This window comes from Pangasianodon hypophthalmus, chromosome 1 (assembly GCF_027358585.1).
Source record: "Pangasianodon hypophthalmus isolate fPanHyp1 chromosome 1, fPanHyp1.pri, whole genome shotgun sequence".
NCBI classification, from domain to species: Eukaryota; Metazoa; Chordata; class Actinopteri; order Siluriformes; family Pangasiidae; genus Pangasianodon; species Pangasianodon hypophthalmus.
Genome location: NC_069710.1, coordinates 8,324,013 through 8,340,923, shown reverse-complemented (window position 1 = coordinate 8,340,923; position 16,911 = coordinate 8,324,013). Strand labels below are relative to the sequence as shown.

Here is a 16,911-nt window from a genome sequence, read left to right as displayed (position 1 = left end):
TGACAGATGTTGGTTTCCACACAAGCTGTGATCCAGAGGTCTTTTCAGTATGTGAATGTGATAAGCCTTCTTTTTTCCATTAGGGCTTTAACCTTGCAACTAAATAGTAAATAGATAAGTAAATCTAAAAAAGATAATAAATATATATATATTTTTTTAGATTTACTTACCTAACACTTGCAGAAGACCTACTTTATGGGCCCAACACATATGTAATATGTGTTGGGCCTGTAAAGTAGTTCTTCTGCAAGTAAGTTTTTTTTATTTTTTTTTTTTTATGATTTATTAAAAAAAAACTAAATCCTTAATCAGTCAGGACTTTCCAGTTCCCTTCCTTAAAAGGTACAGTAACTCTTAATTTAATGTGTTCCCTGCTCTAAAACAGCTAATTAATCTAGATTAGATTTGAATCAGGTATGATTTGCTCTAACACACCTGATTTATTTCCTCAAGGGCATGGTAGTGGGCTTATGAACAGTTTCAGTTAAATAGTTTAATGGAAAATACTAAATGCTAATTCTGTGAAGTTTGGACAGAAATACATAGTTCTTAATGCAATAAAATGTACTAGTGTGTATTACAACCACTGAAAAACAATCAAATCCATTGCATTGGTTATATTAGACTATGCTTCATTAAAAGTAAAAGATTAAGAATAAAAATGAAAGAATAATGAGTTCATGAAACAGTTGATATAAACTAAATATAGCTGTAAATTTATCTTTGCATGGCCATCTGTGCATTCTCAAGCAGGCAAATCATTAATCCGTGGATTTAAATAATTCAGAGATAAGAGAAAAATATAAAAGCTATGTTTTCCACATAGCTTTCTGCCGATCAGCACCGACTCCAAATATGAAGTGGATCATTTTACTTTCTCTGTTTGCAGTGGCATGTATGTTCCAATTGTATTTTTCTGTTTTGCATATTAATAGAATTTGTTGAAATTTATTCTGTTTCATATTCTGGCTTACATATTTTTGGTTTGAAGTCTGTAATATATAACCTGCATTTATTATCTTTCTTTCTTCTCCCCACTACAAAGTCACTGCCCCTGTTGATGAGGAGGATAAGATTGTTGGAGGGTATGAGTGCAGAAAGAATGGTGTGCCGTATCAGGTGTCTCTGAATGCTGGATACCACTTTTGTGGAGGCTCTCTGATTAGCAATCTGTGGGTCTTGTCAGCTGCTCATTGTTATAAGACGTAAGTAAAGTCCTTTTCACTCTCTCTCATTCACTGTCTATAAACTCTGTAACCTGGTCAAGGACACAGTGGATCTTGAGTGTATCCTAGGAATCCTTTCTCATGCTCAGGTATCCTGCTGATGTCAGATGTGTGTGTACATGTGTAAGTACAAATGACAGATAGGAAAAATGTGAAGGTGAATAAATCACTATTTACTGTAAACAGTATTTAGTAATTTAGTCAAATTTAATAATTTGCAGCAGTAGTATTGTTTCACATACACTTAAAATTCTAACTCAGACAGAGGGTTAATACTTTGTTTCCACTGAAGTATAGAGCCTTTTCATTATATTCCCAACAGAGATTGTATGTACAGGATTACTAAGACTGTTTGTGTCCTTTTAATTAGGCGTATTGAGGTGCGTTTGGGGGAGCACAACATTGATGTCAATGAAGGAACAGAGCAGTTCATTAGCTCGGAGAAAGTCATCAGGCACTCCAGTTATAGCAGCAGCACTCTCAACAATGATATCATGCTCATCAAGCTTAGCAGGGCTGCCACCCTGAATAGCTATGTGGCGACTGTGGCTTTGCCCTCTGGCTGCGCTTCTGCCGGTACAACGTGCCTCATCTCTGGATGGGGAAACACCCTCAGCAGTGGCAGTAAGTGCTCACTTATTCTTCCCTTAGGATGACACAGTACTTATATAAGCAAGTTTCCCCCTTCTTACTACATAAGCGTAAGAAGAATAAGAAGAAGATAATAAGAATAATAAGAATAAATGTCAACAGCTTACCAGAGTTGCTCATTATGAACACTGTACATTATAATGTGGTTATAACAACTGTGACTACAATAGGCTACCATGTTTCTTTTAAAAGCAAACTACCCTTCCAATCTGAGGTGCTTGAATGCCCCGATCCTGAGTGACACCACTTGCAGAAATGCTTACCCTGGTGAGATCACTTCCAACATGTTCTGTGCTGGCTTCATTGAGGGAGGCAAAGATTCTTGCCAGGTAATGAGGTTATGGCTTGAACAAGTCTATCAGTGAAAGTCATTTTTATTTAAAAATACAAAAGATAAACATAAATATAATTTAATGTTAATAATATAAAGCATACACATCAAGTATGTAATTATAAATTACATTACGATAAATTAGTGTTGACATTCACAAGTGAAAACCCAAGAATAGAACATTTGTGCTACTTCTTTTGTGCTCTCATTAATCACTAATCCATTCCCTTCCTGCCCCCTCCCTCCCCATTTTCAGGGAGATTCTGGTGGCCCAGTTGTGTGTAACGGTCAGCTGCAGGGTATCGTGTCCTGGGGTTACGGCTGCGCTCTCCAGAATAAGCCTGGTGTCTACACCAAAGTCTGCAACTACACTGCCTGGATCAGGGACACCATGAGCCGCAATTAATTCCTTCAAATGTTGCATTTTGTAATGTTATAGATGTTCATTACAATAATAGCAAATATATCTGAATAAATAACCTGAGTAACTTTTACCTCCGCAAAGGGAAATGCACATGAGTCATTTAATCTCAGCCAAGTGCTCCATGGAAGAGCAAGTGAAAATATGTAAACAATACATTGCAGTGTAGAGGTTAGGCCTTGTCCACACCACAAATTTAAAAACTGTTTAAAAAACAACAATTTCTTGCCCTTTTGCCTCTCCAGTCATACTAAAATGGCGTCTTCAACTGCGAAAAACAAAAATCTCAAAAACAATGAAGTCCCAGTGATGGAACTCGGGTCTAAATGGTTTTAGTGAGCATTGCATAGTTTCATATGATTAAAACATAGTTTTAATGCCATCACTATTATTTTAAATTTTGGAAAATAGCAAAAACAAAAGAAAAACTTCTCTTCAGATTTTAGGTATCCAAAAGAAAATCATGGATTCACTGCAGTGTGCTTTAATTACATTTTGCACGCATAACTGATGATGGAATTCCTTTGGAAATATGTCCTGTTTTTTTAAATTAACACTGTTCCATTAGTCATTATACATCAAATAATATTACAGGGATTTAAACAGGAGGACGCAAGCTTGGTGTGGTGGCAGAATACAAATATAAAATGTATATCTTTCTAAACAATCTTAAAATGTTTGGATAATGAGGGGTGTTGTTAGAGTTTTTTCAAGTATAATTCCTTTACATGTTCACATTTACCTGAAAACTAGTTCAGGGTATTTGCCACTCCAGCTGCCACCTAAATTCCACTGGCTATAAGATATGGCTATAGCCTACGGGTAAACTACTAAAACACGTGACCTAGATATTTTCCAGGAAAAGAGAAAAATATCTATTATTCATATGCTGATCTACACAATTAGCCAGGAGAGTGAGACGCACCTCTGGTTATGCACGAACAGCCTATTCACTTTGAACAGAACACAATATCTGGCTTGACACTGCATTTTAGCATTGCAGACTGTCAGTGATGGTGAATAAGGAGTGATATAGGAGTCCAATTAATGGAGAAACTAATGAATGTTAGATTCAATGCCATAATAATAACACAACAATAACAGATATGCCCTAGTTCAAAAGTAAAGTGACAAATGCATGCACATAACAGTCATCTGTCTAGCTAACATGTTAGTTAGCATACAGTTATAATATCCAATGCATTACGAGTCCTTTTAAAGCCATCCATAATCACTCTGTGTTTTAAAGTGTGGTCAGTGTTCAAAATGTTGTAGGGATAGTGCACGTACACAGACAACAAAAGAATGGATCTGGACTATGTAGAGAGATATTGCAAATGGCCTTAGACCTACAGCCAATGGCAGGCATATGAACACACACACACACACACACACACAAAAACAAAAACAAACAAATAATAAGATCAGTCACTGCCATACACATCCTGCGGGTACTGTTTCATTGTTCTCTAAGACTTTATGATCAGCGGTGTGTTTTCTGACTAAATGGAGCAGGTGGAGTTTTGGAGAGGAAGACTCACCAATTACTTTTTAGCCCACCTAAATTCTATGCAGCTTCTGTATTTGCCATAAGGTACATGGTATATTATTGTCTACACCGCTTGAATTTCACAATCAAATCCTACTTATCTCCTTCTTCTTTCATGAAGCTTTATTGGATTATTTTAAAACATGCACTACAGAGAAAATACATTTTGGGTATAAAAAGTACAGATATATTAAATTAAAAACTATACAAAACATGATATACAAAATAAAAAACACTTCTGAGTATGGAGCACCCTTAATACCACCATGTTATAATGGATGACTTCTGTTTTTCCAAACCAATTTTAATCACAAAAATGTACAGCAGTTTTGAACAGCTATCTAAACTATTATTTAAACTTGGATGTTTTAGATATTCCAGACCATGATCATTCGGAGACATTTTTCTTAACTACACAAATAGTTAAGTGCTATAATTAAAGCTTCAACAGACCTAAAAGAACTGATATTTCACTGTTAACATCCAACTGCAGGCAATACTTCCTACAATCATTTGATAAAAAGATGTCTGTCTTTCTTATAGGAGCACACTATTCACATTAATACTATGACAAATTGTGCACTTCTACATCTAGTAGAAACTGTTTTAGAGTTTAGAGTAGTAAATGAAATATCTCCCATGCAGTGCTTGTGGTCAATGTTTTAAAATGTCCTCTAAAAAGTATGATGAGAATTCCTTTATGATGGTATCATATTTATATCTCTCCTCTGGCATGTTTCAAGTAATGTTCATGTAAAGCTGGAAGAAAAGCAAAACAAGCACCACAATCTGTGCACACTAGATGCCCAGCTTTGTGAACTGATTTGGACTCTAGAGTAGTCCCACTGTGCATTTCCTTAGTTTTCAAAGAGCTCACATAAGTACACATAGAGGTTTTTATTTCTTTTGTTCCTAAATGTGTAGGCATGGAATCTGATGAGACAAGTGGAAAAGTCATCATATTTTGTGCATTACTGATATCCGTTCCCTGCTGGGTTTGTGTTTGTACTGGATCTGGAGGGATGGAAGTGAAGCGATGACCATGAATGAGATTTTGACAAGGTTCTGTATTATTTTGATGAGATGTAGAAATGCTAAAGTGGAAGTTGTTTTTGTCAGGTGGAGATTGTTGTCCCTTCTTTACGTGTTCATGCCCATTATTGTTTCGATAGCTCAGGCCTTTAGGTGAATGACAGAGCTGATGACTGAAAAGTAAATCCAGGGTTTTAAAACTGGCAGCACATTTACCACATTCATAAGGTTTCATCATCGGCTGCACATCAACCACATAAGGCATATCCACCTGTGAGTTTTTAAAACAATGCGTTACTCGATGACGCTTTAGTACTAAGGAAGTCGAAAAACCTTTCCCGCAGATGTCACATAAATGAGGCATGCTTGACTGATGCCATTCCTGTTGGTGGTTCTTCAAACTTGTAGCATTGGAAAAGGTGTGAGGACAGATGGGGCAAAAATATGCATTAAGCTCGGGATGCTGTTGCAGATGCTCCATGTAGATACTGGCAAAGCGAAAACCCTGACCACATTTTGGACAAAAGAAGCGGCCTCGTCTTTGTTTGTGCATGCGTTGGTGACGCCAGAAGTTAATCCAGTTTTCTGAGATTTTCCCGCAGTGGCCACAGGTGAAGCTCTTACCTCGAGCATGACTTAGCATGTGGGCTCTCAGTCTTCCTACATGCCTGAAAAGCCGTCCGCAGCGTGGACACAAATACTTCCTTGGGTCAGATTTCTGGTCCAAACTGTTTAACAGAGCTACAATGTAACTTGCTTTAAAAGGTTGACAATGACTGAGGTTGTTTTGAGGATCATAAGCAGAGGTGGCTATCACCTTAGGGGGGCAAGCCAGCAGAGAAGGGTATTTCTTACGTTTTTGAGGCTGGAAAAACTCAGACTGTGGCATTTTACTCTGCTTACTCTGGTATTCCTGTTTACAAGTTTCAACCAAGCTGGGTCTCTGCACTTTTATGGGTATGAATCCTGTATTTGCAGCCTGTGAGCCTTGATCTGTTTTAGTCTCAGTGGTTTTGGTTTCTACCTTGACTGAAGAATGACTATGTGGCTTTGTCTTTGCAAGCCACATGGAAAAACAATGTTTTATGTGAGTGTCAAGCTCAGAACGAAGACTGTATTTCTGACCACACCTATCACAGTTATAACGGTGACTATCTGTGTGTGCTTGCACATGAACATCATACTCATCTCTTGTGCTAAAGCACTTTTTGCAAAGATGACACCTGAAGGTTACAACACCAGCTATTTCCATTTCTTTTAAAGTAGCATGGGTCTGCCTTTTCCCCTCACAGGTATGACCTTTCAGTGTTCCAATCTGTGAAAATCCTTTCCCACATTTGGAACATAGAAAAGGTTTGATGGACCAGTGTACTCTTTCATGGACGCGAACAGTGCATGCCTGTGTAAATGCTTTGCCACACACTCTGCAAGAGTATGGTTTTTCTCCACTGTGAGTCCGAAGATGTATTTTAAGCACTGATTTGTAGGGAAAGACCTTTCCACAGATAGGACAAGCTACAGGTTTTCTGCTTCTATTGAGAGGCTCATTACTTTTGTCTGGGCAGTCATTTCTAAAAACTGGAGTCCTGCTCACTTGGTTCTCTCTTGGTGGTGTCACACTCTTGGGAACATTGGCTTTGTTTTGATATATGCTAGAATTTTGCAAGGTTAAACTTTTAGGTGCATTATGGATCTTTGTGTGCGATCTAAGATTGGAGAGTTGAGCAAAGGCTTTACCACAAACCTGGCAACTGAAAGGCTTCTCACCCGTGTGGACACGCCGGTGGATTATGTAAGCTGATGCATGATTGAATGGGCGTCCACAGAATTCACATTTAATAACTCGCTTTTCCTTACGTGGACGGCCACGATATGAGGAACCATCTCTTTCAAGTGAATTATCTGTATTCATTGCACTACTTTCTTCAGAATGACATTCACCTACAGTCAAAGGTTTCTGATTGCACTGCTGACCACCGTGCTTCTGCTCAGCCTCTGGAAGTGGTACATGTATAGGAGATAAGCTATTTGAGACGTGATTCTCCTCACTTGTTTGTTTGGACTGTTCAATAAGTAAAGAGGATCTCTGAAGTTCAACCTCTAAACTGTCACATTTGTGATTGGTGTCAAACATTTTCCTATCAGAATCATCCTTTTTTGAACCGTCCTTCAATATAGACATTTCATCATAGGAAATACCAGACAGAGGCTTGTCTTTAGGTGCTTGTATTTCTGTAGGGTCATGTATAGACTTTGTTGGAGCAGTACATTGATTTTCATGATTATCAGAAGAGTCCTTGTTATAAATGTCCACTGGATCATCATGCTGTCTGTTGTCTCCTATGGGAGACCTGTTAGGCATACATGTGTCCTCCACAATTGTGGAAGACTCCTTCATTGTGGGATTTTGGTCTAGTTCATCCATTGTATCCTCATGCGATCTTTTCATTAGTTCAGCACCTGACATTCTCCTCTGCAGTGTCAGAAGAGAATTAACTTCCATGTGCCTTTATACTAGGCAGCACAATATGACTAGCAAATAAAGTAATCATTGTAAATAAGCTGCTTTTGAGTGAAAGAATTGTGAAGCAGTTCAAAAAGCCACTGTGCCTTTAACACTGTTTGTTCAGACGTAGAGATATGGCAACAAAAATGGAAAAGTGTCATAGTGGGTTTTTTTTTTATATCTATGTTCTGTTATTGGCCAAGCTCTCCAATCCCAAAATCCTTCGCTTGATGTCCTTTTTTGTCTTTCCATACATGCAGCAGCACCACCAGGAACCTGAAGTAAGATTAGAAATAAAGATTTTAAATTAACACATACAAATGAAATAGAAGAGAAACTATACAAGTAAGCTTTTAAACCAGATATGAAATGAGTGCAAAAAAGAAATTAACAAAAATAAAAGTTTAAGAAAGGATAGTGTTAAAAGTTAACATTTTATATATATGTTTGCATATATTTGAATGGATATTACACATCTTTTCTGCACTTCAATATAACATCATTCAGTTTTTGCTTTGAATATAATTTTTTCAATCCAATTTTTAATCCAGAACTATGCCTGCCCTGGTTGAGAATCTGTCCATTTCCCACTGCATAATGATACCCAACAAAACTCTCTGTAGGTGGTGGAGTAGTAGCAGGTACATTTGCTATGTAACCACCTAACTGATTAGTACAGTACTTTAATGAAAAGTAAAATTCAAAAAGCATGCATTGCACAATGGAGGTATGACCATAGCATTATTACAAGCTGCATCGATCAGTAATAAATCTGAATCCAGGATTATCTGTATACTGGCTGTATGTTTGTCCACATGTATGTTTGTCCATGAATCCACCTATAAAATAAGAGGAGTGTTGCTTCAGTGGCCTGAGGGCTTGATTTTCCCTGCCTAAAGCTTGTGCGAGCTAGGCCTGGCCCTTGTGGATGTTGGAACATAGAACCAGGTCGTGATGACCTAAAAGTGCTGTGCAGATGGTCCATTTGACTGGTTTTGTGATTTTTAAACCAAAACATTACTATCCAGGTCCTCTTGGCAACACACTCAAAGTAAGATTCCAATATATGTGGCAGATTACAAAGGGCTGATTTGCACAAAAAGCTAACCACACCTAACAGCGTGCATAAAGCAGGTTAGTGGAGAATCACCCCATATCCTGGCCTCAGTGTGCATATGCATGTTAGCAGGGACTGACCCAGACACAGTTTCAGACGCTGCTTTGGATGGAGTTGAAAATGGCTGTGCTCTATTGAAGGACATGAGCCTCCAAGCTGCATGGTCTCAGTTCCTTAATCAGTGAATGCAGCTCAGCCACACCTGCAGCCAAGTTGCTAATTCACCTGTAAGGTAGCTCAGACTGTTTTCAGCTTCTTATTATGCATTAAACTGGTAGCTGCTGCCCGCTTTAGGCTGTCAAAGGATTCAGAAACTGGCTGCAAGAGTGCGATTCTTGCAAACTACTCTGTGTATCGTAAAAAAAAAAAAAAACACTAAGCATCTACTAGGAGAGAAGAAGAAAGGGAATGGTACCTGTATGTCAATGGTATTGCAAATACTGATGAAGTGACTTACAATGCATGTGCACAAGAAGGCATACAGTTGTGGGATAAAACAGAAACACAAAAGAGTTTCACATTTTCTGTAGCTTTATCTAAAATTGCATTCTACATTATGCATGTAGAGCACTAGCACCATTATGTTATACTCTATATAGAGAGCAAACTAAGTGAATAGGAACTTAAAGATGGTGGAATTTGCTTAGATCATAAGTAAGAAATGTAAAATTATGCTAAATAGCAATAAAAAATTACTGTGGGCAAAAAACAAATCTGAAACAATAGACTGTATGACAAAATTTAGATGTCTCTTAAACATGCCAGAAAAAAAGACATTTGACAAAAGAAAATTTGGCAGTCACAACACTACTGAAGATTGCTTCAATCCAGTGATTCAACCCAGAGGTACCTGGGCAAGGAGGGTAACCAGATTCAGTATGGTACTTAGTTAGGGTGCGGCTCACTTAACCGTGTAAACAGAGACATGTGGGTTAATGGTTAATTTATCGAGCAGATTTCTGAAGCACCATGTGTAGAAAAGCACTATATGTTACATCCTATGTAGTGAGCAAACACTATATGTAGGACTGCCATATTTTTAAAACTAGCAGTTATGAGGCATTAAAGCAAGATACAGAGACAAAAAAATTTACAGTTTTTTCAGCAAGGAGGAACTTGAAGTGAGCTCTCTGCAAGAAAAGAGACATCAAATGGCTTGGGTTTGAGCAGTTATACAAAAAAAAATATTGCTTTCTACACTACAGAATTTTTTTTTAAAAATGGTGTGCTCCTGGTAATTTCATACTGATGAGCTGGAAATTTACTTAACACTTCTCCATTAGCTGCTTCAAATGAATGAATTCCATTAGTTAGCTCATTAGACAACCTTTTCTCTTACTCTTATGATATAATTCAGTAATTAAGTAGCTAATCATATTTACATACATAGACTGAAAAAAGGATGAAAGCCTTAACTGATTAATCAAAGTGCAAAGCAAGAAGGTATGTATCTAGTGTGTGCTTTAAAAATAAAAAATTATTATATTATTTTAAAATGTTTGTTATTGGGCTTTCTTTTACACCCAGCCTGTACATCTGTCTACAAATCTAAACAAGTTGAACAGAGTGCCAATGGCATCACCAGGGATGCCTCACCACCACCAAATCTAGTCCTTGTTACTAATATGTCTGCCAGAACCCTTAAAATATACTTCAAATATAAAGGAAGCTAGTCAAGAAAAACTATTTCAGATATTTGACCTTGCTATGACCTTGACCCTGTTTGGATCAATTTCAAGCTCTAATCAATTGATCTGTTGATCACAATGACAATTCCATATAAATCCCACAAATATTCAACCATTTGTTCTCAAGATATCAAGCTAATGATAATCCTGGATGGACAGACAGACAACCTGAAAACACAGAGGGAGGCATAAAAACATTATGCAATGGTTTGTTCCAGGCAAGTAATTTTGATATTGTATTAATGCTGATGTCCAGTACATTATGTCGGATTATGTCCGATCAGCCATAACATTAAAACCCCTGACAGGTTAAGTGAATAACATTGATTATCTTGTTACAATAGCACCTGTCAAGGTGTGGGATATATTAGGCAGCGAGTGAACAGTCAGTACTCGAAGTTGATGTGTTGGAAGCAGGAAAAATGGGCACGCGTAAGGATCTGAGTGACTTTGACAAGGGCCAAATTGTGATGGCTAGAAGACTGGGTGAGAGCATCTCCAAAACGACAGGTCTTGTGGGGTGTTTCCAGCATGCAGTGGTTAGTACCTACCAATAGTGGTCCAAGGAAGGACAACCGGTGAACTGGCAACAGGGTCAGAGGCGCCCAAGGCCCACTGATGTGCATAGGGAGCAAAGGCTAGCCCGTCTGGTCCAATCCCACAGAAGAGCTACTGTAGCACAAAATACTGAAAAAGTTAATGCTGGCTATGACAGAAAGGTGTCAGAACACACAGTGCATCGCAGCTTGCTGCAGAACAGTCAGAGTGCCCATGTGAATCACATTTTATTTTACATCATGTGGACGGCCGGGTGCGTGTCACTTACCTGGGCACCAGGATGCACTGTGGGAAGAAGGCAAGCCAGCGGAGGCAATGTAATCAATGCAAGCAATGTTCTGCTGGGAAACCTTGGGTCCCGGCATTCATGTAGATGTTACTTTGACACATACCACCTACCTAAACATTGTTGCAGACCAAGTACGCCCCTTCATGGTAACGGTATGCCCTAATGGTAGTGGCCTTTTTCAGCAGGATAATGCGCCCTGCCACACTGCAAAAATTGTTCAGGAATGGTTTGAGGAGCATGACAAAGGGTTCAAGGTGTTGATTTGGCCACCAAATTCCCCAGATGTCAATCCGATCGAGCATCTTTGGGATGTGTTGGATAAACAAGTCTGATCCATGGAGGACCCACCTCGGAATGTACAGGACTTAAAGGAACTGCTGCTAATGTCTTGGTGCCAGATACCACACACACCTTCAGAGGTCTTGAGGAGTCCATGCCTCGACAGGCCAGAGCTGTTTTGGTGGCACAAGGGGGACCTGAACAATATTAGGCAGGTGGTTAGGCACGCAGTCTCTCTCTCTCTATTTTTTTTTATATCCATCCAGGATTATCATATATATATATATATATATATATATATATATATATATATATATATATATATATAAAGTAGGCTGACTTATCCTGTGTAAATGTTGATAAAAGCTGGCCTGTTGTTGCTTGGAAACACTTCTGTTAGCTAATGCAATCATACCCAGCTATGATTATCTTTCATCTCCACCAATGAAAATAACTATTTCTGTAAGGGCAGATGAATGATAATCACAGTCGTGCTGTTTCCCAGTGAAACACTGATTCTCATGTGATATTTCTTAAGTAACTGTGCAGATATTTTGTGGCAGAATCATCACTTAGAATATGAATACATATATATAAATATATATATATATATATATATATATATATATATATATATATATATATATATATATATATATATATATATATATATCCAGTTTAATTCAAAACAATATTACTCTAATTACATTACTAAAATACAAAATAGTTTTAATCTATGAAAATAGGAATGTCAAGATGGGTACAGACTCACCAAAACTGGACTATTGGAAAAAAGACTAGCATCTTTTTTCCCCATTTTTTTCCCCCAAGTTTTTCCTATATTCAATTGTCCAGTTTTGGTAAGCCTGTGACCACTGTAGCCTCACATGCCTGTTCTTGGCTGACATGGAACATGATGTGGTATTCTGCCATTTCTGCTCAGCATTGTTGTAGAGTGCTTATCAGTTACTATAGAGTGATTCCATGTCAAATCAGATTTTGCTCAACAGATTCTTTTCATTAACAACTATACCACAGTCAAAATAACTGAAATCACATTTTCCCCATTCTGATGTTTGATGTGAATATTAACTGAAGCTCTTGACATGTATCTGCATAATTTATGCATTGCGCTGCTGCCATATGATTGGCTGATTGGATAATTGCCTGAATGTGCAGGTGTTACTAATAAAGTGGTTGGTGAGCATATATGCTTATTTTAACTCTCAATAGCACAGAAGGACAAACAATAATAAATATGCCACGGAGAACAATGAGAGCACTTTTAGGTGCATACAACTGTTTTATCACATTTTGGCTGAAATGCTTTAAGTTAACAGATTAAACACTCAAACCACACATCATATGTGAAAAGATGTCTGAAAATATAAGAAAAGGTAGCCTATCCCAAGAATTACTCCACTCTACTTGGGAGTTCATATGGATCCAACACTTCAATAACACTAATTTTACCCACATACTCGGGGGGTGATACATTGAATATTAGTGATATTATCACGATAAATTTGCTGACAATATAAAACTAGAGAATTTCGTGAATTGTGAAAAAGTGAAAATTAAGCTTACGTTTCTAAAGACGGTGCCAATAGGCCAATTTCACTCCCCGTTTTTGTCTCATGATTATGACAGTGCAAGACATGGGGAGGGTCTGTTTACACATCATAAGCAAAATGGCAACAGCGACACAAGTGTGGAAAGAGACACGGGAGAGGATGATGATTTAGTCCCCCAAAAAAATGCACAATCTATTATATGGGGATGATTGGGTTTTTAGAGAACAGCTACTGAATAAAATACCATCTTTTGCAAGCTGTGCAAGAAGAAAATAACCACAAAGGCTGGTAGCATAACCAATCTCTTTCATGACCTCAAGCAGCATCCTGTGCCACAAGAGCAATGCATGAGACTCTTTGAGCCTCGGCCTCTTCATCTGCCATAAAAATCTGGTAGGCCTATCGTCCCAAAACAAACAAAGCTGGCTGAATCATTCTCTTGCGATGTGCCTTATGCAAAAAATAGTAAAAAGTGGGAAGAACTTACATTAGCGGTTACGTTTCACATAGCCAAAGATATGATACCTGTCAGTAGTGTGCAAAAACCTGTGTAAAGACAATCGATCCCGATATAATCTGCCGCGTCATAAATACTTTGGTCAGGAAGCGCTCCCGAAACTGTATTTTAAAGTTCCCGAACAGCTGTCACAGAATCTCAGATAACGCACTTTGCAACCACTTCCGACCTGTGGACGAGCCAAACCTGCAAGCCATACCTTAGTCTAACTATACATTTTGTTGATGACTGGGAGCTAAAATCCACTTGTCTGCAAACCAAGTTACTCTTCCAATGAACACACGGGAGAGGTCACTGCAGATGGAATAGATGATGCACTTGCGTCTTGGAGTTTGAGAGAGGCGCAGCAAGTATGCATCACAACTGACAGTGGGAGCAATATAGTCAAAGCGGTTGAGTTGAATAAGTGGACAAAGCTGCAGTGTTTCAGACATTGCCTTTAACTTGCTGTTGGTAAGTATTTTAAGATGATGAATTATATGTCAATCTAAACTGCAAGTGAATAATTTTCCAAAGTGTGTGTGTGTGCGTGTGTGTGTGTTTGTCTGGGAGTGAGCATGGTGTATGCTTTGATTTCAAACTTCATTTGTGGAATAGTTTGACTCTTAACAAAGTTAGGTTAAAGGAAATGGATTGTATACTAAATTTTTTTTCCAAAATATTTTCACAGGGAGAAGCATGAGAGATTCCCACATTGAACGCAGTACTAGTATGTCCAAGAAAATTGTGGCCAGCTTCTCACACAGCTGGAAAAGGAGAAGAGAACTTGCCATTGTCCAGAAAGACCTCAGTCTACCAAGGCACCAGCTTATTACAGAGTCACCTATCAGGTGGGGATCCAGGGAACAAATGATTGCTCAAGTCCTGGAGCAAGAAACAGCCATAAACAAAGTCAATGCCTCTGATAAAAAGACAAGACATTTAGTGCCTACCTGGCATGACCTTGAGGTGCTGGAGTGTGTTCACAAAGTTCTACGGTCACTTACAGATTTCACTGATGCATTGTAAGGTGAGGACTATATGACAGTTTCTTGTATCAAATCAGTGCTTTTTCTGTTCAACACCAACATCCTTGCACCTCAAGAGGAGGATACTGACCTCACCAAATCAATCAAAAGCTTTTGGATTACCTCAATGACTAAATATTCTGATCCTGCACTCCACTTTGTTTTGTGCTTTTCATATTGTTATTTTGGTTCATTTGAGTATGGTTGAATATCAATCTTTGTGTTAATTTACATCAGTGTAAAATGTAGTACTGGTACTTTTAAGAAACTGGCAGACTGCACTTTTATGCCTGATTTGTACCTTTTTCTTCATGTTTTTCTATTCGGACATAATGATGCATGAGTTTTATGTGAGTGTAAAATAACATACTTGAAAATGCTATCTACTTATAAAAAAAAAAAAAAAAAAAAAAAATGGAAGATTGCACTTTTATACCATTTTCTTGATAGTTTTATATTGGTATATTTATGATTTTAAAAATGTTCCTTTTGTATTCATTTAGTAAAATGCAATAAGTGGTCACTAGGTGTAGATTTTTTTTTAACTGTGAGTTTTTGCACTAAACATTTTTTATGTCCTTTATAACCATAGCTAGTCTATCCAATCAGGTTTTTTTTAATAGGGGCAAAAAAAAATCACTTTTTTTAATTATAGCAGGGCAAATGGAAAAATACTGAGATATATATCGAATATTGTCAAAATTCTGAAAAATATCGAGATATCAGGTTTTTAGGTATACCGCCCAGCCCTACCATATACTGCTGCTTGGCATCCATCTGGAGTTCCACCCTTTCTCCTTTGCTTCGCTTGTAAGCATAAGTCCTAAAACCCACAATAAAACAACAACCTTTTTTAAGCTCTCACAGCATGTGGGACTGTGTTTGTGAGTGTGACCTAACTAACCATATTTATATTAAAACATAGTAAAAAAAATAATACTAATCCACACTAAAATGAAATAATTTACAGTTATTATTATTATTATTATTATTGTCACAGACAGATAATTTCATTAATTTAACAATCATAATTAGCCTTCTGGCTGGATGTGAAATCTTTACTAATGGCTATGTGAACTTGTTATTAGTAGCTATTTGCGCGTGATTGTTTATTGTTGTTTTATTTTAAGAGGCTGGCACACATAGTAATGCTTGATTATTGCTTTTATCTATACCGTTTACATTTGTTTTCTTAGCGGTACAGACCACAGAATCTATTGAATATTTTCTAATTGGTCTACTGTAATGAAAACCCTGCAACTACTCCGAGTTAAGGCCCGGTTTTAAGCCTCTTAGGGCAGGATATGAGTGAACAACGTAGAACAGGGTGCACCCCATGAGTTTCAACTCTTATCAATAGTTCATCAGATTTTCAGAGTGCAGAGAACAGAAAAGCCATTCTGATACAGTTTTAAGGATTTGTGTACTTTAAGACTAACCTACATCCCAGCTTGAATATTTGGGTAATTCAAACGAGCCACATGAAACTTTCCGGCAAACATTTTCAGGTACATCAAGTCAGCGTCAGGTTGGATGTTAACTCAGACTTCAGGCGGTTGATGGAACTGTGGCGTTTAATTTTCTAAACGAAATGCTTAGCAACACGCAGAACTAGATAAGGAAATCATAATCCTGACGTGTAATGTATCCGTGCAGCTTTGTAACAGCGGAATGTCTGCGCGGTGTATAAATGCGTTTTAAGAACAGCTTGTCGCTGAGGCTTTTACAGCTCTGCATGCATGGAGTTTTATACACGATGCTGCTCACCCGTTCATCTGTCATCCCCCGCATGCACACTCAATTCACACATACTCACTATTAGTGTGTTAAAGTGGCTAAAATAGTTCTTTTTTGAGAAAGGGTTTCTCTGTGTTTACTCGATGTGACAAACCGCGACTTACTGGAGGCGCTATTGCATCCGGCACGTCGCACAATCGGCGAGGGTCCTCAGGGATCATTTAATTACAATACACCAAAGTCCTCGACTGCAGTACTCCTCCTGGAGTAATCTGTTTTAACGACCATACACATTTACTCTTACTCTTCTACAATGTCGGCAAAGTATGTACAAGTCACGAACATTGCATTTTCAACGTATTGTCAATTTTCAAGTGTCCGGTAGACCTGCGAAGACAACACTAGCCAGTTTTACACGACGGCCACCGG

General features: G+C 38.0%; 2 protein-coding genes across 4 annotated transcripts; one reads left to right on the top strand and one right to left on the bottom strand.

The window, feature by feature from the left end:
• Nucleotides 1-752: 752 nt before the first annotated feature.
• On the top strand, nucleotides 753-2,702 carry prss1 (serine protease 1). The gene is made up of 5 exons (XM_026913477.3): nucleotides 753-895; nucleotides 1,046-1,205; nucleotides 1,597-1,850; nucleotides 2,070-2,206; nucleotides 2,465-2,702. The coding sequence occupies exons 1-5, from the start codon at nucleotides 856-858 to the stop codon at nucleotides 2,612-2,614; spliced, it is 741 nt and encodes a 246-aa protein (XP_026769278.1). The 5' UTR covers nucleotides 753-855; the 3' UTR covers nucleotides 2,615-2,702.
• On the bottom strand, nucleotides 2,514-16,905 carry si:dkeyp-84f3.9 (zinc finger protein 184). 3 transcript variants are annotated; one of them, XM_053234874.1, is made up of 4 exons: nucleotides 16,647-16,905; nucleotides 11,479-11,844; nucleotides 11,073-11,193; nucleotides 2,514-7,992 (listed from the first exon to the last, which is right to left on the bottom strand). In XM_053234874.1, exon 4 carries the CDS (start codon nucleotides 7,711-7,713, stop codon nucleotides 4,894-4,896), a length of 2,820 nt encoding a protein of 939 aa, XP_053090849.1. In that variant the 5' UTR covers nucleotides 7,714-7,992; nucleotides 11,073-11,193; nucleotides 11,479-11,844; nucleotides 16,647-16,905; the 3' UTR covers nucleotides 2,514-4,893. The 3 variants fall into 3 exon arrangements, with proteins under 3 accessions (XP_053090849.1, XP_026769273.1, XP_026769272.1); XM_026913472.3 differs by lacking the exons at nucleotides 11,073-11,193; nucleotides 11,479-11,844 and adding an exon at nucleotides 15,499-15,568; XM_026913471.3 differs by lacking the exons at nucleotides 11,073-11,193; nucleotides 11,479-11,844.
• Between the last annotated feature and the right edge of the window lie 6 nt (nucleotides 16,906-16,911).